General features: G+C 29.2%; 1 protein-coding gene across 1 annotated transcript in view; it reads right to left on the bottom strand.

Moving 5' to 3' along the window:
* Rab3-GEF (Rab3 GDP-GTP exchange factor) overlaps nt 1–26,390 on the bottom strand; it is a 316,556-nt gene that overhangs the window by 130,817 nt on the left and 159,349 nt on the right. The window contains exons 14-20 of the mRNA XM_075355604.1: nt 25,664–25,822; nt 23,250–23,457; nt 20,898–20,999; nt 17,403–17,596; nt 6,486–6,692; nt 2,584–2,763; nt 756–933 (exon numbers count right to left, since the gene is read on the bottom strand). Of these exons, the coding sequence (XP_075211719.1) occupies nt 756–933; nt 2,584–2,763; nt 6,486–6,692; nt 17,403–17,596; nt 20,898–20,999; nt 23,250–23,457; nt 25,664–25,822 (1,228 nt within the window). The remainder of the gene's footprint in view (nt 1–755; nt 934–2,583; nt 2,764–6,485; nt 6,693–17,402; nt 17,597–20,897; nt 21,000–23,249; nt 23,458–25,663; nt 25,823–26,390) is intronic.

The raw sequence follows: 26,390 nt of genomic DNA, 5'->3' as shown, positions 1-26,390 counted from the left end.
TGAAATTTTGCTAACATGAAGCTAGTAAAGTGACAATTTAGGATATACCTTGCAGCAGATGACCAGTTTCTGTGACTGACGAGAAACATTGAAAAGAGGTGGATGTTTTGCTTCAAAGTAACTGGCAAATCATCCAGCAACGCATCACTATTCAGTTAGGCACATCTAAAGAACGAGTAGGCCATATTATCGAGAAATTGGGTTACCCTAAAATCAGTGCACAATGGGTACCACGCAAAATGATGGCTCTCTGCAAGCTGAAGTTTGAGCCTATTCTGCATCTGCCATAATCGCCGGATTTGGCCCCATGCAACTTTCACTTCTTCCCTCATCTCAAGAGGGATCTCAAAGGTAATCATTACACCGCCGATGATGAAGTGAAGGAAGCTGTAGCAGCTTGGATCCGAGAAAGACTGCCAGAATTTTTCAGTGACAGAATCCAAAAACTTGCCACACAATGGGAAAAGTGTATCAGTGTAAACGGGGATTATACTGAAAAATAAATACTGCATTTTGTAGCTAAGGTATTGCACTTTTATTCAGTATATATTTCATTCCAATATCTCTTTTCATTTCTATGCTACGCATATAAGCAGAATTTATCAGCCTAACCTCGTGCATATATTATAAGGGTTATCTGAACCAGAAGTAACAGAAAGCTCTAGCAGACGCTTATACTTAAAACTGAGTGGCAGCATGTTACTTAAAAAAAAAAAAAAAAAAAAAGAAAAGAAAAAAAAGAGTAATAAGTTTACCAAAAAGTTCAGTAAATTGAGCTGCAAGACCATTAACATTGAAGTCTCCAAGATTAGAAAAAAAATCACGTCCTGTTGTTCGACTGATATCAGACTGAACAATAGATGTTGGTGGTGATTGTGAACCAGCAGAACCATGGGGCTGATTTTGACTCTCACTTCTTGAATCACCAAGTGCCTACAATAAAATTAAAATATATTAAAACAATAGAAAATAGGCAAGAAATTTATTAAGATTAAATAATGAATAATGTTTACTATTATAAATCAACAAAATATTTAAAAAAAATCAAAACAGATAAATAAAAAAATTGACTGAAGTTTTCCTTTTTTTCTATTCTGTACTGATAGCCAACTTTGTTAAAGTTATAATCAATATTAAACAAATATTTATAATTTCTTTTAGTTTTAGAGTGCTATAAAGGTTTATGAATAAAGAGTTGAAGAAATTCAATAGATGAGCAAGAAACATTAATACTTAAACCAAAATTTAGTACAAATCAATGTTAAAATGTAGCTGTCACTGATATTTTATCAATGCATGAAGTAGATATTTATTTTTTCATAATACTCCCATGAGGCAGTTTATACTTCTCATAGAAGAAAAGTAATTCTTTCATGGGAAGAAAAATAATGGATGGTATTCTGTAATTAAGTATATAGTAAACTTTACCAATCCTGCAACAAAAATTGCTGAAAAAATATAGTAAATAAACTGCTCACATTTTATCATCTAAAATTGTGTTACAGGAACAATAGGTGAGATTAGTTTATTCCACAATGAAATCAACTATGCCATGCTATTAGATTTCTAAAAAAATATTACATTCATTTAAAAAGAAAAAGTAATAGATACATGAAAATATAGTTAATTTAATTTTATCTCTACTACATAATTACTGAACTATACATGGATACATGAATTAGGAAAGATAAATGTTAAATTAGTTTTATTACATCATTATACAATTGTTATAAATTGCATTACAGATAAAGATTTCATAAAAATACTTGGCAAAAAATAATTACATGGTTTCATTTTTAAATGATTTAAAAAAAGAATTTTTTCACTTCAATCAATAATTTTTTAGAAAATGAAAATGTTCAAGCCAAGTTTTCATCAAACAGGTTGATTTTTATGATTCTTTTTTATTTTGTAAGACTAATTTTCTCTAATGGTTCTGCTATAAATTTTTCCAAGTAATTAAGGTGGAAGGCTTAAAAAAAATGATGTCATCTAAACTGGCATTTGAATTTTATTATCATCATTGTTAAGTATTGGACTGTTACAGTTAATGACATATATCTGATGTCATCCTGATATTCAAGTGTTAGGGTGAAGACTCTGAACTTGACGATATAAGTCATTTAACGCCATCTAGTAAACGTGGAACAATAATTAGGTGCACATAATGTTTTCTATGTTACATCATTTATAAGAATGGTGAGTCAGTGACAACTGTGTGAAGGTTATTTCACAATCGACCGACTCAATATTCCGTGTCATGAGTAAGTACTATTAGTTCATGCAATTAACTTTGGATTACAATTTTAACAAAGAAACTGATTCCACATCAAATTTAAAAAATAAAGGAGCCAGAAAATTTTCAGGAATTACAAGATGCCAGATTTGGTTGCTTGCATGAATTTCTATTAACAAATGTAGCTGTGTTTGGATAATAATGAAAACTCAGTCCATGGTATGTTTATGACAGACGAAGCTCGTTTTCACCCCAAATGTAAATAAGCAATCTTGTTATGTTAGGAATATTTATAAAGCTTGAGGAGTACAATGGTTTAGTTTCATCAAATGTTTGATTTTCCTTACCTTAAGTAGTCCTTTCTTAGTAGCAACCTCTTTAGCGCTTTTTGTCAAGTCTCCAAATGTGCTTTTCCCAACATACGTTAAATCTTCAAATGTATTCTTACTGACTCCAGCAGCTGTTTTACTTGCTTCCAAAGCTGTTTTACTGGCTTCCCCTGCAGCTTTCTTAGCGTGTATTGTTAACTACAAAAAAGTAAACAACTTTAATTAGCAATACTTATCAAAGCATTTAATTAAGATACTATGAAACCAATTAAAATAGTAGATAAGGTCATTAAAATATGCAGAGGTAAATCTAACTGGAAAGTGTTTTTCAAAGACTTGGACAAATGAGAAATATTTTTTAATGCGTACTGTTGTACTGTTGAACAGATGCTAGATCTATGTAAATAAAAGAGTTTATACAAATTCTTTCATAAAGTTCTTTCATAAAAACTTTTAAATACGCCAAAAAATACTTTTTATAAAAATAATCATTTATCCTGAAATTTTTCATTTGGACTCATCTGACCAGAGAAGTCCTGATGCCTAATATTTACATGGTGGTTAGAATTAGAACTGCACTCCTTCATGACATTCATAATATCTGGGATTTAATGGATTGTACAAAGGCTCAGGAAACTGGCAAATAAGCAAAAAATATAAATGTCAAACTATTGTATTAGAAATAAAAAATTAAGTAGGAAACATGGAGAAATAAAATTACTAAATTTATAGAAAATTTATTTTTTTGGGATGATATAATAAGCTAATGGTAGACAAACACAAAATATAAACATAATAGTAAAATATAAATATCAAATACTACTTATTGACGATTCGGAAAGACTAATGGTTAAAATACTGCATTTCTAGTAATAACTTATTATAGTTAAGAAAATAAAAATATACTTCAATGATCTTTTAATTAAAAAATTTTTCCTAATCATATTACACCATCTGAAAAGGATTAAAACACAACATACAGAAAAATGAATAAATATCAAATTCATCTTAGGAAATTCTACAGACAATGAAATTTCAATGATGAAAATCAATCCAGTATTTAGTTTGAAAGATAAGGATTAAATAAAATCTAAATTTGAATTAATTTTGAAGAAATAAAATATAAGATCATATTTATAAACGTATTACTTATAGGAGAAGATGAATGAACATGATTATATGAACCATAATATCTTTCTTTCTGTTTCCAGTACAAAAAATTGAAAACCCTAAACAGTAGTAAATCTGGAAATCTAACCGTACAATGGGAGAGTCATAAGAAAGTGAATTTTTAAAACTGGTCCAGAGATTCATATATTGTATTTAATGTTTTTAACAGAATAAAGGATTAATTGAAATGATTTTCATTAAAGAAAAAAATTGATCTTTATAATTCTTAACAGAAAGTTAAATATTACTGAAATAAATTCAAAATAGAAGTAAAATTATAAAAAAAGAACAAAGAATAGAAGATCAGCTAAAACACGATGCCACAAAACTTCATTCAAAGTCAATGTTAAATACAGAAGCCCCTGAATAACCCAAACTCCTGGTAATCCAAACTCAAAATGGGAAAATGCAAAAAAAAATTAGTTTTACATTTGGTATTTTCCAAATCTACAAGAAGCCATAAGTTTGCCATGTGTTTATCACATCCCTCTCTACATTGATTTTTTTGACAAGATTTTTGATTGTTGATGACAGAAGTATATGATGCATGTTTATTTATAGCACAGTACAGTAACAAATTACTCCCTCCTTAGAATCTGTTCCATACCATACCAGTTAAAAATGTTTATCTGCTCCAATATGATTTCAATAGCTAATGTGTTGTGTTTCTTTTATCTTCTGTTAATCAGTTTGATGTACAACTGTTTTTTGTACGAATTGAATATTTTGTTTTAATAAAATTTAACATTTTTATTATGCAGTATATACTGAAACTGTGTGACTTACTTCACTTTAACTAAAATAAATCAGACAAACATAAGTACATAATTAAGTTCTGTGCTGAACTTTTTAACTAAATTTTAAAATGGCTTCAAAAAGAAAGCATGTATCATTTTCAGACTTGAACGTCTTGAAAAAGGTGAATCATCAATTAAACTGGTAGTTGAATTTAATGTTGGTAAATCAACTATCTGTGATACAAAAAAAAATAAAGAAAAAGGGGCCTAGCAAACGGCGAACACTTAAATTTGGTGACTTGACTACAGTAGATGTGCCATGTACCTATGGTTTTTACAGGAAAGATCACGTCATACTCCAATCTCCAAAGAAATTCAGAGATTGGAGTTGACGTGGATAGTATGACTATTGCCATACCACTGTCAAATTTAAGGCAAATTTTTTCAAAACAAACTTTGCCCAGATAAAGAATTTAAAGCCAGCAATGGCTGGTTGGAGGGATTTTAAAAAATATACAGGACATGCTGTCTATCGATTACAGGAGAAAAACTTTCTTCCGATCCTAGAGTTATTGAGCCATTTCAAATTAAACTTCTCAAAATAAATGGAGAACTACAATTGACAGAAGAAGAAATTTATAACACAGATGAAAGTGGTATGCTGTACATTTATACCTTGCATTAACATTTCTGGTAATTATAAATTATAGCTTTTAATAATAGATAAAGCTAAAAATCCAAGGGCATTTAACATTTTTTATTGCCAGTCAAATACAGAAATCAGGTAAATGCTTGGAAGAATATTGACATATTTTACAAATGGTTTCGCAGCATTTTTGTGCCGTCTGTGAAAAATTACTTGAAATCCATAAATTTGGAAGAGAAAGGTCTTTATTAATAATTGTCCAGGACATCTGGATGAACAAAAGTTGACTAGTCAGGATGGAGAAATAACCACTATGTTCTTGCCATCAAATTGCACAGCCATTTTACTACCAATAGACCAAAATGTGATCCAGTCAATTAAAATTAAATACAGAAAAAACCTTATTTTCCAAGTCATTTCTCAAAATGATGACAAAGTAGTTTACTTTAAAATAATTAATCTGAAAAATGTTTTGATTTCTCTTGCTATTGCTTGGGATTCCATTGACAAGGCATGATTTGAGCATCGTGGAAAAAAATTTCACCTTCTATAATTACAGATAATGAAAATGTAGGAACTATTCTAAGTAAACAAAAAGAAAGCATGATAGAAGTGATGAGAACTTAATCGGAAATAATAAAAGAAGATATTACGAACTAGATTTACATAGACATGAAAGAATGTTTCCAACATAAATCCCACAATGAAATTATTGAAGCAGTATGACAAGGGTTAGATGAAAATGTTGAAACTGAAGTAGAAGCAAAGAGCATGAAGAAACAGTAAAATGTTTTAACATTTGTATTCAGTGAGCAACAGAGATCAACATTCCACTGTATAAACTATTTACTTTTATTGGCTCAAATACGAAAAGACACAGTAGAAAAATCACTACCTTCAATGAAACTGACAAAAATCACACACTTTTTAAATAAAAAATAATAAAATTCATTTTTAGAATGTAAATATCAATACAGTAATAAAAGTGTTGTTTGTATACTAAAAGAAAAAGTTTCAGCACTTATATTAACTTCGAAAAGTCACCACGATACCTTATCCTGTACCTTTAAGTTGAACTCTCGATAATCCAGACTTTTTATAATTTGAACCGTTGTGGATTTTTATTAGTTTGAATTATCCAGGGGCTTCTGTAGTAGCTATAAAACATAAAAGTAACATTGTGCTAAATATAACAGACAATAAAGTTGAATTATCACAATGAATTATATATCGGAAAATATCTATCCAATTTATTCCTCTAATTATAAGGTTGAAAGAAAAGATAAACTTAAGACCATTTAATAATAATCTATCACATCATCAAATAAGATCAATTATATTACAAAATTTATAAATGTAAAAATCACCTTATCGACATGCGCTAACAATCCCTCCTGACTACTCTGCCTTGTTGTTTCTCTAACCAGTTCTTTAGCTTGGCTGGCAAATTGTTCTAATAATGAACTTTGACTAGATTGACGAGTAACACCATGAGGTGGACTCGAACTACTTGAACTACCAGTCCTGGCCAAAACATTGCCAATACTCGGTTGCCGCTGTGGTCCTGGACTCATCTATAAAGAATAAGTTAAATAGTAACTGAAAACAATAATAACTGCATATGTAATATATCCAACATAATTAACAAAAATAAAAAAGATCAGGTTAAATGGAATTTAAAAAATATATAAATAAAACTTCAGAATAAAAATCAATATCAGAAAAGCAAATTAAATGGCTACAGCAGAAGAAAAAAGAAAAAATGCAATTTCAAAAGATAGATAAGAACATGACATAAGGAAGTAAAATAAAAACAATTTACGGCAAGAAGTAAACTCGTTGAGTTTCTCTTTATTTATATATACATATATATAAATAAATAAATTATAAATATCATATATCATATGATATTATATCATATATAAATTATATATTTATATATGTATATAAATAACACAGAAGCTCTTTAAACATTTAATATCATATATATATATATATATATATATATACCTGATATTAAATGTCTAAAGAGCTTCTGTGTTATTTAAAGAAAACTACATGCACAACCATTAAGATCAATCATGATATTAAATATTAAACAAATAAGGTTTAATCATATTATAAGAGATTTCATTATCACAACCAACAAAATGTGTTAGTGAATCTCCTTATCACCCCCCCCCCAAACAAAAAAAAGCCATTTTTATTTGAAAAGAAGCCCAATAACTATTTTTTTATTCTGAATAAAAAACAAAAATTAAATGATATTTAAAAAAAATTTGTATACAAACCCTCAAAAAACACTGAACACTGAGAAGGTATGTATCCTGAAAAAAACAAATGTTTGCCCTGAATCTAAAAAATTGATACAAAGAAGCTGAATACTAATTGCTACTCTAAACTTCTGTAAAACACAATTCTTTGCTACAAATGCAGAGAAAAAACATTTAATAAATTAAATCATGAAAAAATTAGAAAAAAAATTACAAAAATTCATTCGCTACAGAGCTGTATTTTATGATCATTTGAAGACTGTCTTTCCTTGTTAGCTACTTAATTGTTAAGAGCAACATCTATCTAGAGTAACATTATTTTGCTATACACATGTTGTAATTGAAACAGCCCTGCAGTGAATGAATTGTAATTGTTTTTAAGTTTTTGCAGACTTAATTTATTAACTATTTTTTCTCTGCGTTTGAAGCAAAGAATTGTGTTTTAGAGAAGTTTCAGAATAAAAAATAGTATTCAGTTTCTTTGTGTATCAATTGTTTTTGGATTTGGGGCAAACGATTGTTTTTTGAGGAAAACCTTCACCCTGTAAATCTTTGTCAGCGGGGTTTGTATTATACACCATATTTTATATCATGCTGTTTTTGTTGGTATTCAGGACAAACAATTGTTTTTTGGGCCTCTTTTCAACTAAATTTCTTTTTTTGAGAAAGATGATAGGAAGATTCACTAATATTTTTACAATTTAACTGTTTTTTAGTGGTTGTGATACCACTTATTTTAGTTATATGTTATTAAAGTGCATGAAGATTATTTCTTTTTCTCTAAGAAAAATATAAAGGTATCTCTTGAACTTCTTGTACGTCTTTCTTTATGAATGTTTAAACTGTCTACCTGAATCCAATATGTTTTCTACTTTAACAAACAAGTGTAATATGATCGTTCTGCATACTCTGCCTACTATGAAATATTGCTGCAATTACTTGATATGAATTGTTAGCAATGTTGCACAATCCTTGTGACATATTCTTTGTATCAAAATAGTTTTTGGCTGGGGAGATGGTTTTGGGGCATGATAAGAAGATTCACTAACACACAGAATTTGTTTTTTTTTTTGAGATTGTGATTAATAATTATTATTCATTATCATTATTATATTAATATTCTATTATGTTAATATGTATAATTTATTAAAAAGTTTTTTTAGCCTTATGATACATATCAGTATTTTCTGAACTTTAATAGCTTGTGCCATCCGGTAAAATATAGAAGAAACATACAGCTGCTTGCTATTAGTGAAGAATAAAAATGGCAGTTTCATTTTGCATAACCCACCAGGTTGGTCTAGTGGTGAATTTTTCATTGCAAATCAGCCGATACTGAAGTTGAGAGTTCTAAGGTTCAAATCCTAGTAAAGGCAGTTACTTTTATTCAGATTTGAATACTAGATTGTGGATACCGGTGTGTTCTTTCAAATAATTACACATTTCAGGAATAGTTGACCTGAGACTGTACAAGACTACACTTCATTTACATTCATACATATCATTCTCATTCATCCTCTGAAGTAATACCTTACGGTGGTTCTGGAGGCTAAATAGAAAAAAGAATTCCAGCTTCATTTTGCATGATGAAAAAAGAGTAAAAACATGTGAATGTGTCTTTAATCAATATTTAATAGTGAAAATAGTTTTTATATAAAGAAACGTGCATAACAAAACGGTATTATCAGTTATCATGTTAGTGTATGAAAAGTCAGGACCTTTCATAAGAAGCTTAACCATTTCAGTAAAAAGTGCCATTTGTGGTTTTCTTTTTTTTTCTCTCTTATGTCTGAGTTTTTGGCAGAAATTCATTAGACTCCCAAACAGGAACTCTTGATAATCAAGTTATTTTTGTCAAAACAAGCAATAAGCACGTATGATATGTTCACATCATTAACAAAGAATGAATTTGGAGTCAATATTGACTAGTGGAAATGAGCAGATGTGTTCACTGAGTACTCACTTCTCTGATTTGATTTTACACATATAAGTCTGTGTATTATTGCATCTATAGTTCTATTGCTGTGATACACAGGGATTTTAGTATTCAATCACTTGGGGAGTACTCTATCATTAAAAAAGGAGCTTATCAAGAAGGATGGTAATAGAGAATCAGTTTGGCAGTTGATATACTGTGCATCAATGAGCAAATTTTAACTTATTTATATAATATAGGTTTAAGAGCAGGAAAACTGTGCGTAATCAAAAAGCTGAGAGATATGTAATGTGGGTGGATGCAAAAAGGAGGCATAGCAAGAGGCAGTCTATTATAGAAACAGAGGAAATGACTGTTCAAAACAGGGGAAAGAAAGAAGTACCAGACCAGCCCAGTGGGAAAATATAAAGTGCAATAAAATTTTCAAATGTCTTTTTTAACTTCTAAAAAATCGGTACTTAAACAAACTGTTCTAACATCAGAATCAACTCAACTATAGAAAATATATACAAAACAGCTATACTGAGTCAAAATAGCAATTTTAATAAGTATTTCTTAATAAAACATTAATGAAACTAAATAAAATTAATCATAATTGAAGTAGCATAAACAGTTTGTTAGTTGTCTTTATTAATCGACTTATATTTTAATCTATGAAACATAAATTGAACAATAAAAGATATTTTTTTTATTAAAATCATACACATTTTTTTAACAATGCATAAACAAATAGCATGCAATGCAACTATTTCCACATTAAAACAAATACAGTTTGTCGAAAACAGTTTTTATTACTGTCAATAATCATATTATTAAAAAAAAGTTACCTATATCTTGGATAATTATTTCACACAAATGTAAACATGAATGCCATGCAAGGAGTTTAAAAGAAAAATTACAGAAACCAAGTTCCCCATTCATAAATAAATCAAATTAAAAAAAAAAAACCATTAAGATTGATTACAAAATATAAATAATTAAATTGTAAAAAAAAGTTCCAGAAAATCAACTAATAAAACTAAAGTAAGAAAAATAGAAAAAATAGAATTAATCAGGAAAATGTATCTGTATTTACAACAGTCAAGGAGTAACATAAACAGTACCAATCACATGCACAGAGCATGTACTTACAGGCACTAATCTGCGTGGCGTAGTGGGTCGGTCAAGTGATGTGTCGCTGCCTAGACTAGGTGTCTGAGCATACGACTTGTTACTGATCACAGTGCGTGGTGTTGAATTGGAATCTGACTCACCTAAACTACAGCTTTCATCCTTTTCCTATAATCATTCAATAACCCCAAAAATGCAAAAAGCAGTTCTACTCTAACTAAATACTGTACAATAAGCATTAATCTAGTTAAATGATCACTTCTACAAATACTACTAGAGTTACTGCAAATATAAGTAACATATTTATTTCGAACACAAACTAAAAATTATATTTAATGGGATTAATAAATAGAGCTGTATATTTTACTAAATAAAATTATTTAGTCTTCAAACAGAAGAATAATCACAAATAAATGAATTTTTTCTATTAGGTACTGACAATTTTTTTATTAATACTGAAAATAATTGAGAAGCTAATATCAGACTAATATACTCAAATGGTTAAAGTAATTCTAAATAATAACTGGTAGCAGAATAGCAGTCGGCACTACTTTTTAGCATTTTAAAGACACTTAGCACATCTAACTCTACTGAATTTTACAAAATACATTTTATATAAAGCAGCAGCAAAAACACTCTCAAACAAATATAGCTATTGTTATAACCAATGGGCATTTAATTATAAACACTATAGAATTTAATAGAATGGAGTAACACAATTAACCAACAATATTTATGGAATAAAAATATTTTTGTCTATGTACAATACTTGAGCATCATCAGCATTAAAAACAACCACAAGTAAATAATAATATACAAGGATCACTTATTCATAATCTGATAACAATTTACTATAACTCAACTTTCTTGTTTTTACAAAAAAATATGCCATTTTTGAACTATTTTTCAACATAAACACCATTGATATTTATGTATTTTAAGACTGTGATATTAACAGAACATTAAAAGAAGAGACAGACTTATAGGCCAGATATTAAGGCATCCTGGAATAGTCATTTTAATATTGGAGGGATAGGTAGAAGGGAAAAATTGTGCAGGCAGGCAACATTTTGAATATATAAAAAAAATTGTTAGGGATGTAGGATATAGGGGATATACCAAAATGAAACAACTAGCACTAGATAGGGAATCTTGGAGAGCTGCATCAAACCAGTCAAATGACAGAAGACAAAAAAAAATTAAGAATAATCTCCTCACAGAACAACTCTGTTGTCTGTCCCTTAAACCAATTAGAAAGTTTGGAGGACGTCATTTATCAATCTGCAACTGTTTTCCAAAAAAAAATTCCTTTAATTTCAATAAAATATGAAAACAAGATGGTGCAGATCCAGACTGTGCAACTCCAACATCAAACTTTCAACTCTGACTTAACATCCAACATCAACTCCCATCAAAACTTTTGAAACTGTTTAGCCTTGTTTTGAGAAACATAAGACTACATATTACTGCTCCACAGTAATATGTGGTTGACAAACCTCTTAGTGTGCAGGCCATACCAACAGTTCTGTATAATATCCAATAAGGATTTGCAGTACCTTTCTAGGTTGATGATTTATCCAAGAGGCTCACAAGAGATTCAATTAGAAGAATGCTTTCCCAAAAAAAAAAACAATTGTCTCGACTATTATGATTGAAAGAGCCTGTTAGAACTTTTTGGCCTAATCCAAGAATAAGATGAGGGTCAGTCAAAAAGAGTTAGTTTCTGTAGACACCTTCTGTAGTGACCTAGATCACCTGCAGATTTGTAGTGACCTTCTGTCACTATGCGATCCAAGAATTTGTACCTCTTGTATGATAATGATAACACCTTATAGTTTTGATGATCAACATGGTTATTGAAATGCTACTGAAAAATAAATCTGATAAAATTCAAAAAGTTAGGCCAGACAACTAAAGTCATATATCTGACCAGGTTGCATTCCAGTCAACCAAAGCATGACCCCCGTATATTAAATTGTTTAAACAATAGAATGAAGTATGAATCAGATTTATAAAAGAAAAACTACTCAACAAAACAATGAAAAGAAACTAATATGTATTTCTTTTATATCAAACAAAAAACTTCAACAAATTGAAGTTTTGTAATAAATAGTCTGTACACATATTTTATTTTGCTAATTTTTAAAAAATTTCATCACCAATTTGAAAAAATATACTGGTACATTTTTGTAAATTACTGAATACTTAGATACAAAGAGCTCAAAAGGTGATTATAAAACAAAAATTAAATCAATGAAGAGAATTACAAACCAGGGATTTGTAATTCAGTTACTGATGTTTGAGTGAATTAAAGAAATATAGCACTAATAGATGAGAAAGGTGTGCTAAAAAAAACTACAATTAAAACAATAAAAAATTTCAAATTTTTTTATTCTAGAGGGTAATCTAAGGATATCACACAAGACAATTTTAACAAAACTTGTGGAAGTGAATGTCGAAACTGTTAAATGCAAACATTGAAATTACAAAAAAAGCTTAGTTTTTTCAACACCAATTTTTTATTTGTGTTTGTTTACATTTGTAAATTCTGAGATTAAACCTCTATTACTGTAAACAAGCAATACCATAAAAATTGGTAATATCATTTTATTAGGTTTTGTACATTTCTAAGCTAACTTCAATGATATATAAACAACAAAGGAACAGGCAGAGGTGCACTTTAAATTTTCCAGCACCTGAGGGTTTGATTTTGTATTATAGCAGACTACAAGAATATCGTCCACAGCCACAGGCGGCTGGCTGCATGACAATATTATGAAACATACACATCCTTTTCAATGTTTATATTGATAAGAAGTAAAAACTTATATTTTTTATGTCAAATGTTTAACTTTTTTTGCGAATTAGATGTTTGGCAACTTTTTTCACCATTTGCCTACTACTGATACCCAAAAGCAAAGCCCATTTTTGTGCAGTCTGATATTTATAGTTTAGATTATATTTTTTATTTGCTTCGGATTAAATCCTGGCACCAGTGCAATCCCTGCACAGGATTAAATATGTTAACATTACCCAGCAAAACTGCTATGTAGTGTTTGTTATCACAGAAATAATGTAAGAAAATACAAACAAAAAAGTAAGGCAAATGAAATGAATGTGTTATCTTTTCATTTTATACACCAATATGTTTCACACATGCATTCACACATGAGTCATAAATTTTTACAGTAATAATTGGTTTCATTTTACATAAATGTAACTGCAATAAATTTGAATTCAATTTTAATACTCTTATAAAACATAATCTTGTTAGCATAAAATCCAAAATGGTAACAAATGTTAAAAAATAAAATGTTCTTATTACAGATATACGTAAATGAATGTGAGTTACATCATGATTCAAAAATCAAAAAAACAATGATGAAAATCTGCAATTTTAAACTTGAGACTTAGTGAAAACAGCTGTTAAGTTCTGATTTTAACATCAGACTTATAATCGCAGTTTACAAAATTACATTTTTCTACAAAAATGACACAAATACCACAGACAAATAGTAATAGATTGTCAAATTTTAACTCTGATACTACATTCATCAACAGAAACAAGAAAACACAAATTTTCACTAACATCTGTAAGGTAGAAAAAAGTTCCCAGCAAAGTGTTTAATTTTTAATAATCATTTACATTTAAGCAATTAATATGCGAGTATCAAAATAAAAGTGACCACAAGAGTGAAAAAGTACGTATGTAAAACAATTCTATCTAGTCAACCTTTGTTGTAAATTAATAAAACAAACATAAAATTAAAGATAATTCAGTAGTTTTAAAGATAAAAATTTTTTTTTTCAAAAGGTTTTATTTCAAGAGCCACTTTGCCCCACCTTCTTGTCCTTCTAACATAAAATAGTAACAAATTATTAAAATAGATTCAGATTTGTCAAATGTAATTTTTTTTTAATAGGTATGTCAATTGTCATCAGATTCAAAACTGCTACCAAATACCAATTAATATATTAGAAAATAAAGATAAACTAAATGCTTCAAATATAACTACTATATAATAATCTGAGAAATATAAATAAATGTATTATAATAGCTTTATATTAAGAATTTTATGGACATTGACAACCATAATAATTTTTACTCTTTCTTTCCTGTTTAACTTTCGGAACTACTGTAAATATTACTTCAGAGGGTGAATCAAGATGATATGTATGATTGTTAAGTGAAGTGTAGTCTTGTACAGTCTTAGGTCAATCATTCCTGAGATGTGTGGTTAATTGAAACCCAACTACTATAGAACACCGGTATCCACGATCTAGTATTCAAATCCATGTAAATGTAACTGCTTTTACTAGGATTTGAACCTTAGAATTCTCAACTTCAAAATCAGCTGATTTGCGATGACGAGTTAACCACTAGACCAGCCCAGTGGGTTAATTTTTACTTCTACCAACAGCGGTTGATATCTTTTGACCTGTACAACTTTATATTAAAAATGGCAATCATGTTTTTAAAGAGAGGTATACTAGCCATTAGAGCAGTCACTTCTTTAAAGGGGCTTAATGGAGTGCATTTTGTTTATGGGACTGTTTGGGAATTCTTTCCTGTCAATGGATTGTACAAAAAGCCAAAGCCAAATTACCAGCTGAATTGCTTATTAGATAAATCTAGACCTTTTACTCCACAAAAAATTTAATTTTGTTAGTTATTTAAAGGAATTAGAAAATATTTTTTAATTCTTGAATATATGCAAATTTTTAACAGAAAAATACTTTAAGTTCTAATAAAACGATAATATGTTTCAAAATTTTTTATAATAAAAGTATTAATTTAATCCTGTTAATACTGTAAAGAATTAACCGTATAATTAACTGTAAAGATTATCAATCTGTAATTAGCTCTTTATTTTTGGATGGAAAAATGTGCGAAGAAATAAAAGCAAAACTGGATTCTGTCTATAGGGATTCTTCACCATCTATGAAAACTGTGAGATATATTGGTTTAATGAATTTAAACGTGATCGTACATCTATTTTTGATGAGAAGCGCCCAGGTCACCCAGCAGACAGGGTTACTGAGGAAATCGTTGAAAAGGTCCATGACATGATCCTTGCTGATCGCCAAACAAAAGTGTGTGAAGTAGCAGAGGCTGTAGGTGTGTCGTGTGGAATGGCAATAAACATTTTACATGACAAGTTAAGAATGAGAAAGCTGTCAGCCCGATGGGTGCCACAATTGCTCACTTCGGACAACAAGCAGATATGGCTGTCAACTTTGAAGCAGTGTTTGGACCTCTTTAAGCAAAATCCACAGGAGTTTTTAAATTGAGTTGTCGCTGTTGATAAAACTTGGATCCATTACTATTCACCAGAGACCAAACAACAATCAAAATAACGGGGTTTTCCAGGCGAACATGCTCCAAAGAAGACCAAGATGGTCCCGTCAGCCAGAAAGGTCATGGGTATGATTTTTTGAGATGCAAAGAGAATAATTCTCATACACTTTCTGGGAAAAGGGAACACAATCACGGAGCAGTACTACAGTGAATCATTGGACCAATTCAAAGAGAAATTGAAACAAACATGGCCCCACTTAGCTAAGAAAAAAGTGCTCTTTCATCATGACAATGCACCAGCTAACTCATCTGGAATTTTTGAGGCCAAATTGCATGAATTGCGCAATGAATTACTGCTGCATCCACCGAACTCGCCCAACCTGGCTTCCTGCGACTTCTTTATGTTCTTTAACATGAAAACATGGCTCACAAGAAAAAAATTCAGCTCAAATTTTTTCAATGACCTCTTTTTCAAAAAAAATTTTTTCAATGAATTTTTTGACCATGACCTCTTGGTCATTGTCGAGACAAAAGCCTATTTTGAGGAGTTTGACAAATTGTATTTTTAGAGGATTTAAAAAACAGCAGGGACGTTAGGAAAAGTGTATCCTCCTAAATGGAGATAACAATAAAAAAATGAAACAACTTTTTTTTTTTAAACTTGCATTTTCACTCCTAACACAGGTACTTATTGATCCACCCTTGTATTTAATCACAATAGATTGACAAGAGTAGTCATTTAATACAGAATTAATAAAAAAAACCAACTAGTTATTTCATATGATAAATGCTGCAAACAGGGTCTTGGTACCAGAGAGATTTGACAATTGGATATAAAAGTTTCAATACATATAAAACATTAAGTACAGTAATAAGAACAAAGCATTCTATTTAGTTATAAAGAATTAGCAAATGAATAAATAACCACCTGAAAAAATTTCAGAGAGAACAATGGGGATTGAGAGAGATGGTAATATTTATTGATATTCATTTATCAAGTAGAAGTGATATTACTGAATATAATTTCAGTAAGTGAACTTCTGAACTCCAAGTTTAAAAATAGTGTTAAGTATGCCTACTAAGCAACATTTGAACAAATTACTGAGTTATAGTTCAAAACGTTAATATTTTCATCGTCTGCAATTAAAATTTTTTTATTACTACAATAAAACGAGAATAGAAAATCAATGTGATTTTAAAATCACTTCTAATATCCATGGTTATCATGAAAGTATAATAAAGAATGATATCTTCAGCTATCTTCCATTTAAAAATAAAAATGTAAATATAGTCGTTTTGGATAATTACTGTCACTTCAAAAACATATCAATAACTTCAAATATCACAGATTATGAAATAGCACAGAATTCTAAAAACATATTAAAGATAAGGTATAATCAACCATACAGAGATGTTGCAGGTTATTGAATCTGTAAGTGTAGTAACCTAAACAAAAATAATTAAAGTTAAAAAAAATTTATAATTCTGAACATTCATTATTATTCAAGCATCTAATAATTTTTGTTTAAATCAAAAATATATTACTTTCAATAGAATAATAAAACTAAATTGTAAAATCAAACACAATCTTGCTTTAAAACTAATATACTGTATAAACAAAAAGCATAATTCATAATACAAATAATTGTAGGATGAAGGAAATTACCATAGCTTCAGGCCTCAGCTCTTGAGGACTTAAATCACTATCACTGGACGAAGAGGATACAGGAGATTGAGGAGGACTGGCAGGACTCTGCTCCTGATCTCCAGGCACTTGTAACGCAAGTGGTGGATGATAAACACCATGTACATCCACCGTGTTGTTAAGGCCAACCGGACCAGTGTCGGATGTTATAACATCTGAAAATATTTAAAAATAGTTAGTGGTAAATTACACATTAAATAATTTAAGCAAATATTGTGTTCAATTAACTATCAACAATAATAATGATAATAAAAATAAACGTTGGGTAAGATTAACATTAACCCCCCCCCCCCCTTACAACCTGTTGTTGGTTCGCCACACCTGAAATGTCTTGGGTAGGAGTATGCTGGAAATCTGGAAATTATAGAATAAAGTAAAAAAAAAAAAAATGGTTAACAGTTAAAGCCATGATTATATAATAAACAAAATATATTGTTACTGCAATAATATATATATATATTTTTTTTTTGTCTTCAGTCATTTGACTGGTTTGATGCAGCTCTCCAAGATTCCCTATCTAGTGCTAGTGCTAGTTTCATTTCAGTATACCCTCTACATCCGACATCCCTAACAATTTGTTTTACATATTCCAAACGTGGCCTGCCTACACAATTTTTTCCTTCTACCTGTCCTTCCAATATTAAAGCGACTATTCCAGGATGCCTTAGTATGTGGCCTATAAGTCTGTCTCTTCTTTTAACTATATATATATATATATATATATATATATATATATATATATATATATATATATTTTGTTTTATTTTCATGACAATTTCTCAACTGATTGAGACAAATTCAGAATTCTGTAATTTATATAAACCATCTATTCATATATATATATTTTTTAAAAGCAATTCTTTTAATATCCATACTCCTCTGTACCAATAAAAATTAATTTATATTGAATAGATCAACCCCAAGCACAGAATAATTGAAATAGGATGATTTATCTTATTTCATTACATAAGCAGAAGCACTTTTGCGAACTTGATTCGGATCATCAGTTGCATTATATTTCTGTTATATTTAACATATATTTATTAACCTTTATGTTAAAATACAAACAGATATAGGGATTAGATTATTTGACCAAATAAACTTTAAATAATGTTAACAAATAATAAATTTCATTCATTAAAAAGCAGTGGCATAGTAAATAGCACATGATGGAATTGAATTACACAGAGTGATCATAAATTATTCAGCATGTTGTAAGTGTTAATAACAAAATAGAAAAACAGTGTTGCATCATTTATTGTTGAACAGGGCATTTCAGACAGTTTTGTTTATAACACTTATTAACTTCAAATAAGCTTTACATGAGCACTTTTTATGGCACGTAAAATGTCTAGACAATATCCAATTTCACACCACACATTACGAAGAATAATTGGAATTATTACATTAACTACACCTTCAATTCTTGTTTTTACTTCACTGATGTTGACAACCTTTGTTGCGTACACACTTATGCAAACCCTCAAAGAAAGAAATCGTGTGGCATAACATCAGGGGATTGAGATGGCCAGGGAATTGCTCTATCACAACCGATCCAACATTGAGAAAACTGTTCATATAGGTAGTCCCTAACATGTAAACCCTGGTGTAGTGGAGTGCCATCTTGTTGGAAGTAAACATTGTGTTACCAGCGTTCAATTTGTGGTACTGCATACTTTTTTAACATGTACAGATAACTAGGACTAGTAACCACTTGCTCAGTGAAGAAGAATGGTCTGACCACTTCATAAACAGTCAACACATACTGAACATTAATTTTTCAGCTATCACATTGTGTTTGTTAACAGCATGAGGGTTCTTGCTACACCAAACCTGACAATTTTGACAGTCAACGTGACCAGAAACCAAGGAAAGTAGCTTCATCAGAGAAGATTACTTCTTCTAAACATGCATTATCTTCATTCACTTTATCAAGAATGTCCATGGCAAAATTTTAATTGCATGGTTTATCGTCATCTTCAATTGCATGCACCAACTTAATTTTGTATGCATGAAATTTTAGGCGCTTATATAGAACCTTCATAATTGTTGATTCAGTATTCAAAGTTCTGAACATACACTATGAGTTACTACATACATACACTAAACAGTCATACATATATTAAACATGGACTACGAGTCAGTTTATCTGGGCTTCTCTGAAAAATTTCTCTTCCTCAATCCATAACTTCCTTGGATAGGAGATCTGCCATCATCTTTCTTGTGTACTACACTTCCTGTATCCTTAAACTGCTGATACCAACATTAAGTAGAGTCTTTATTAGGAGGATTACACTTCTACTCTAAACGAAAACATCTACAAACAGAAATAATAGATCCACTTTCATGAAACCATAATAAGCATACTGCTTTCTCTTCCACGGTAGCCATTGCTCAACTGACGATCCCCTCTGTTGTTACATCACACCAGCACATCCATTTATGGTCTTCAGTAACTCTAGTACCTACACTACCGTTTGGGGAAAAAATCAATGTGCACTACATTGTTTTGTTCATTTTTTATTAACACCTAAAATGCGCTAAATAATTTAAATTCACCTAGTATTTTTGTCTCGCATATAAAAGACTTGAAAAAAAGAGTAAGGAGAACTAGAACTAGTAGAATTGAATAGTAAATTAAGCACAGACACAATATGAAAATAAACAAGATGATGAAGGAAGATCAGAAAAGTGGTAAAGCAACACGCAGCATACAAAAAGATCATTTTTACATAGTGAACCACTGGGAAATGCGGAGGGATTCATGTCTGGATAACATAACAAAAAATGGAAAAACTAAAAGAGAAGAAACAGGATAAACCAATCAAAATTTTGTTTGAATAATAATAAAATAAATCATGTAATATAATATAAATCTTAATAATCTAAACAAAAGTTCTCTAAAGATCTTTTTTTAAAATGCACTATCTATCTACAAGTAAATATAAGACTAAGAATAACACAAAATAGAAGCCTGGAAACATTGAAGATATGATGCAATCAAAGATTCTTATAATCTATTTGGTGAATAAAGTCACTGAGAACCCAGAATGAATACGACATAAGTCGAATCTATGGAAGATTATATAGCTAAGTAATGCTATATAATTTTCCAAAACCATTTTCATGAAACCATAGTATGCACTCTGCTTTCTCCTCCATGGTAGCCATTGCTTAACTGACGATAATAATCAAGGCACATAACTTGATAAAATCATCAAGCCATTGCTGCAACATAAAATCTTTTAAAAACTAACACAGATAAATGTAGAAGAGAACTTTGCATAATGACCAAGGTACACCCAGAAAATTATGGAAAAAGTCCGGTACAAATCATAAAAGAAAATGAAGGGATCAGATAGAAGATAAAACTCTTCTTTAGAATGTAAAAGATTTTATGTACACATAATAAAGTAAATAAAAATGTACACACATAATAAATAACAAATCACTAACTTGGTGATAGATCTGAAGATACCATTTCTGATACAAAATCACTAAGAGATGAGTAAGAGGAACTTGTACTGTCAGCCCCTTCAGAATCAGACCCACTTTCATCTGCAAAACAGATTTTAATTAAATTATAAAAAAATATTAAACATTTACATAATTAAAAAAAAAAAAAAACCACTTAACAAATTCCATCATATAATTATTACTTGGTCAGAGTTTAGAAAACACAAAGATGCATAAAAATTCTATCCGAGGTATCTAAAGTAATGTTGGCATTGCTAATAAACCAGCAGAAGGGATATTGTAGTGCAGGACACCATACACAACAATTAGTCAGTCATAGATCCAGTAGCCCATCTCCAAACTGTGAAACAACTGAGCTTTCTAAACTACACAACTAAACTATAACAATTTTAAAAAACAACTAAATCAAAGCATTATTAGGCAATTATTCTTCATTTTGAGGTTTTACTGTCTCAATATGGTGTAAGCCCAAACACTTCAGTTTAGCAACTGCTTTACATCAGCTTCAGGCTGATTTTTCCCGTGACCCTCAAAACCAGTAGTATATACTTTTTCATTTCCCAGTTTTTATTTTTCATATAGTTTTTCAATGGGTTTTATTTTCCAGCCTCTTTGGTTTTGTAGATGGGAAGATTTTCAGTAAGATTCTTCTATCATATTTTTCTATTTTTTCTACTAAACCTTTATATGGAGAGATAAGCATCAGAGGCATATAAACCTTGTGGTTTTAATACTGTATTATAGTGTCTTAATTTGCATTTCTTGATAACATTTTTTTTTTGTTTTATTTATTTTTTTAATCTATTTATTATTTTTAATTTTTTAAGTACAACAATAACACAGAATGTATATTAACTAAACACGGTATAATTAAACATTTCTTCATTAATAAAAAATATTCTAATAAAATTTAATAATTATTATACTAATTACTCATATGATTATTATTATTATTATTTTACTATTATTACATTTCTTAAAAGTACAATCAATGAATTAAACTAATCTTTAGCGGTTTTTAAATTCTTAAATTAATTATTAATCCTGGTAACAAGAATAACCTTTTTTCATTATTTTTACACTTTTACTAAATATTTTATATTATTTTTACACTACATTATTTGCTAAAAGTGATTATATTCAAGTACTCTTATCTTACATATTAATGAATGAATAATTTCCTTATACAAGTTTCATATGTGCTGAGGTCTAAAAGTACTTAAATGTTTTCCTCTGCTTTACAAAACCCTGTATCAAATAATAATCTTTGTCAACTTTATATTGTTACAATCATCAGAAAGATATATATGATGATTTGAAACAGATATTTTATTGGTCATGAACTTTTTTTGGATTAAAATTTATTTTAAATAAAAATTTATCCATCCATAAATTTAATTTGTTTAGAATAATCAGAAACTTGAAAAAGATTTGTAGTAATTTTTAACATCATCATTTAATACTTAAACTAATATTAATAATTATACCAATAATTTATTTAAATTCCTTTTTTTGACACAATTTTAATGTTCTTCACAAAATATACTAATTATAGTATCAAATAATAATCTTTGTCAACTTTATATTGTTGCAATCAATAGAAAGATATATATGATAATTTGAAACAGATATTTTATTGGTCATTCAAATATCAAGATGAACTTTTTTTTGTATTAAAATTTATCCATCCATAAATTTAATTTATTTAGAATAATCAGAAACTTGAAAAAGATTTGTAGTAAATTTTTAACATCATCATTTAATACTTAAACTAATATTAATAATACTTATACCAATAATTTATTTAAATTCCTTTTTTTTGACACAATTTTAATCTTCTTCACAAAATATGTTAATTATAGTGAATTCATTATTTTAAAATAAGTATGTTAATTTTCAGTATATTAAGTATTAAAAAAGACGTACAATTTAAAGGTACAATCAAAGACTTAAAATAAAATGACTACAAGAAAATACTAATTTAAAAAGAACAAAAATAATTAAATTTTAATATGAAATTGTTTTATGTAGTACAATTTTTTCTTAGTAATGACTAATAACAGTAAAGAAAAATTCTACCACTTTCATATCAGCAGTGTAGGGATCACAATTTTTTCTTTATGTCATTAAACTTACTTTTATTTTCTCTAAATTGTTCAAATGTATTTAAATTTTCTTTCATATATTAAATTATATAATTGCTTTATTGTGTGACTGATAACTATACTTCTTATTCACATTATGAATAATATCTTTACTGCATGATATTAGAACAATAAAAATAATATTGCATGCATTTATATTGGCTTTAAAAATTAATTTTACGATTACCAGTGGGTTGTTCCTGTTGAGGTAAGTATTTTAATGCTCCAGCAAGAGATGAACTTTCATCCCAAACTGAAAATGTAATAGGCTCTAACTGATGTGCAAACCATTTAGCTTTATCTCCAATTTGTTGAGGATCAAACACACCAGTATGAACCCTAAGGAATGCTTCATTACTAGGAGTTAAGGACCATTCAGCAAGAAATTCAACAGCCTGAAATACAAAATAATTATTTAATTTTAAACGTTTTGCTAAGAGGTATGCAGTTTCTAATGCATATTTTATTGAGAGAAAAAACCAATGAATAAAATATTTAAATTAAATATAGTCTTTCATACAATAAAACATTTCATTTTACTAACAATTCATACATTATTTTAGTGTTGGAATCCTTATGCTCAGTGAAATTTATGGTTACAATATAGCGACCTATAAAATATAAAACAGTTTTTCAATCAGCAACTTTTATGGACAGACGATCCCTTATTTTTAGCACATAAGTTAAAAACAATTAACTTAAAATTTGTTAAATTCTTCTATATTACAGGCAACTGTCAACTACCACAGCAGTTTTAAGTCCATAAGCCTGGTCACCTGCTGCTGCCTCATAGTACCTTTTACCATATTAATATTCACTCGTACTTGTATATTTAATTTAAAAACAACTGAGTAAAGCAAGTCAATTTTTTATAAACGTAACTAACTGTATTTGTACATAAGATAGCAAAATTATGTGATCTTTTCATTGAGACGGTAAACAATTTTACTTATAATAATATAAAGTTGTTGTAATAAATAGGAATTTTATCTCAGATGTTATTTTTAAAGATGTAATTTATAGCTTTTATTTAAATATCATAAAATGAACAAATGCATCTATGTAGCTGCCTGTTTTATATTTAAATATGAACCATTATGTTGTGTAACACTGTAGTGTAAATGAATATACATAGAGCATGATTTAATCATTACTCAGTTCTACATCTCATAGTGTTCAGTTAACAATCTCTTCATAGGTTACTTTGTTAAAATAGTTCAAACTGTAAAGTACTTGCACTTATCTGATTTTAATATTTGATAATTTGATACTTTCTAGATTAATATTTCAAGTATTAAACAAATTCAAATAGTAACATATGTATATATATATATGTACACTTGCATAATGACTTACAACATGAATGACCAATATGACCAACAATTTTCTGATATTTTAAATCCTAACTAGCCTCCATTGCCAAAAAATTAACACAATTACATCATTTTCAGAATACTAGCATATTTAATTTTATATAGCAGCTTTTTCATATCTTTTTGGTAAATAATAAAAACAAAATATGAGAAAGAATTTTAAGAAAAATGTACGAACCAAAATATTATGATGGAATTTACAAACTGAAAAGTGAAAAAGAAATTTACAAAGGTATAGAAAAAGTTGGGGATTTAATCTGAAAAAGATGTTTAAGATTTTATGGTCATTTATACAGAATGAACAACAACAGATTGACAAAACAAATATTTGATTTTTATGAAAACAAAACCACAAATACAATACGGTTTAAAAAAATAGAAAAAGATTTAAAGATGTTGAATATCTCTTAATTTTATTTAGTGTATGGCACTAAAACATAACACCAATTACAGTCAAAATTATAAACAAAGATTTAACAAACTAATATATGCTATCGATCATGGAGTCGCCATCAGGAAATCTTCAAGATTCCCTTCATAAGCTGTCTTAGGGGAAACTTCTGTGATGTTTCTGAAAGTTTGATTTTCACCACACTCAAAAAGGGGCGTCGGTGTTTTACCCCATTTATACAGGAAATAGGTGCCTACCATGCTGAGTCCGTATTCTGTTTAGTGTTAGGACCAGGTCTTACGTGGCAAGTCAAAACCCGGTGGCCTTTGAGTAATACATGGGATTTTGTTTATTCTGCTTCGTGTCCCATTCTCGACGCCAGGCCTCAATTAGGTCAAATCCATCCTCTGTGGCAGCAATTGCTGTTTTGATAGGTGGTTTTCTAGATTGAAGACCACAATTGGCATCCTCAACATCCTCATCTATTGGCAGGTTTTGATTGTCCATAATCTTCTTGTACTCTCGTACAAGAGCGTTCATACAGCGCAGGTTCGGGGGTGGTATGTGGCTCAATACCGGGAGCCACTCCATGGAAGTAGACCTGATAACCCCAGCAATCATTCTCACAGTGTCATTAAGTTGAGTATCAATTCTACGAACATAAGGGCTGTTAAGTCATACTGGTGCACGTCTCTTAAGATTGGTATATACCTAAATAGATGGATGGAAGGAATGAAGACCTTTTGGGAAAAGAAAAGGAAATAAAAACTACATTAATACACAATCCTTATTAGTCAGAATGAGGAATAAAATACGTAAACACAAAATATAATTTACCTGAGTTCGAGCAAATTTGTCAAGGAATTCAGAACAACGAGGTCTTGAACGAAGAAAGCTATTTATTTGAAGTGCAACAACTGGTCTAGGGTATAACCTTAATGTTCGAGTGTGTTCAGTGAAGTTAGCTAAAAGGTTTTGAGAGTTGAAAAATCGAACCTGTAAAAAATATTATACAATTAATAATTTGATACTATAGAACTAACAATTTAAGTAATACAGTATTTCTAAGTACAGAACTTTTAATCTTTAACATTCATTTGTAATGTCATGCAAAAATAATATCTGCTCAAATAATTTTCATTAAGCCTACTAAATTTTTATTTTATTTTATTATTTTGTATATTCACACTTTTACTACCATTTTATGTATTAACCACCTTCAACTGTCAATATGGATTAACTACATAAGTTTTTTTTATTTTATAATTAATGGTGTATTTTATGACGACAATGCTCTGATGAAGATTTTACCATGGCTTCAACTGATGTATCTAGATAAATGCATGCTAGGGTAATTCCTTTTTTACCTGAGTGGTATACCTACTTAATCTTCCTGATACAATCTAAAAAAAAATATTATTTATATCCAATCAGTATAAAAATTTATTTTTTATGGATATTTAAAAAATGAAATGGAAAATCAGTATAATAAGGAACTTTATATTAATTTTACACACATTAAATTTTTAAACAGAAAGTGAATTTCTTAAAAAAAGATTAATGT

Source organism: Lycorma delicatula, chromosome 2 (genome assembly GCF_047948215.1).
Source record: "Lycorma delicatula isolate Av1 chromosome 2, ASM4794821v1, whole genome shotgun sequence".
Lineage (NCBI taxonomy): Eukaryota > Metazoa > Arthropoda > Insecta > Hemiptera > Fulgoridae > Lycorma > Lycorma delicatula.
The sequence above is the reverse complement of the archived record's forward strand: the minus strand, read 5'-3'. Positions and strand labels throughout refer to the sequence as shown.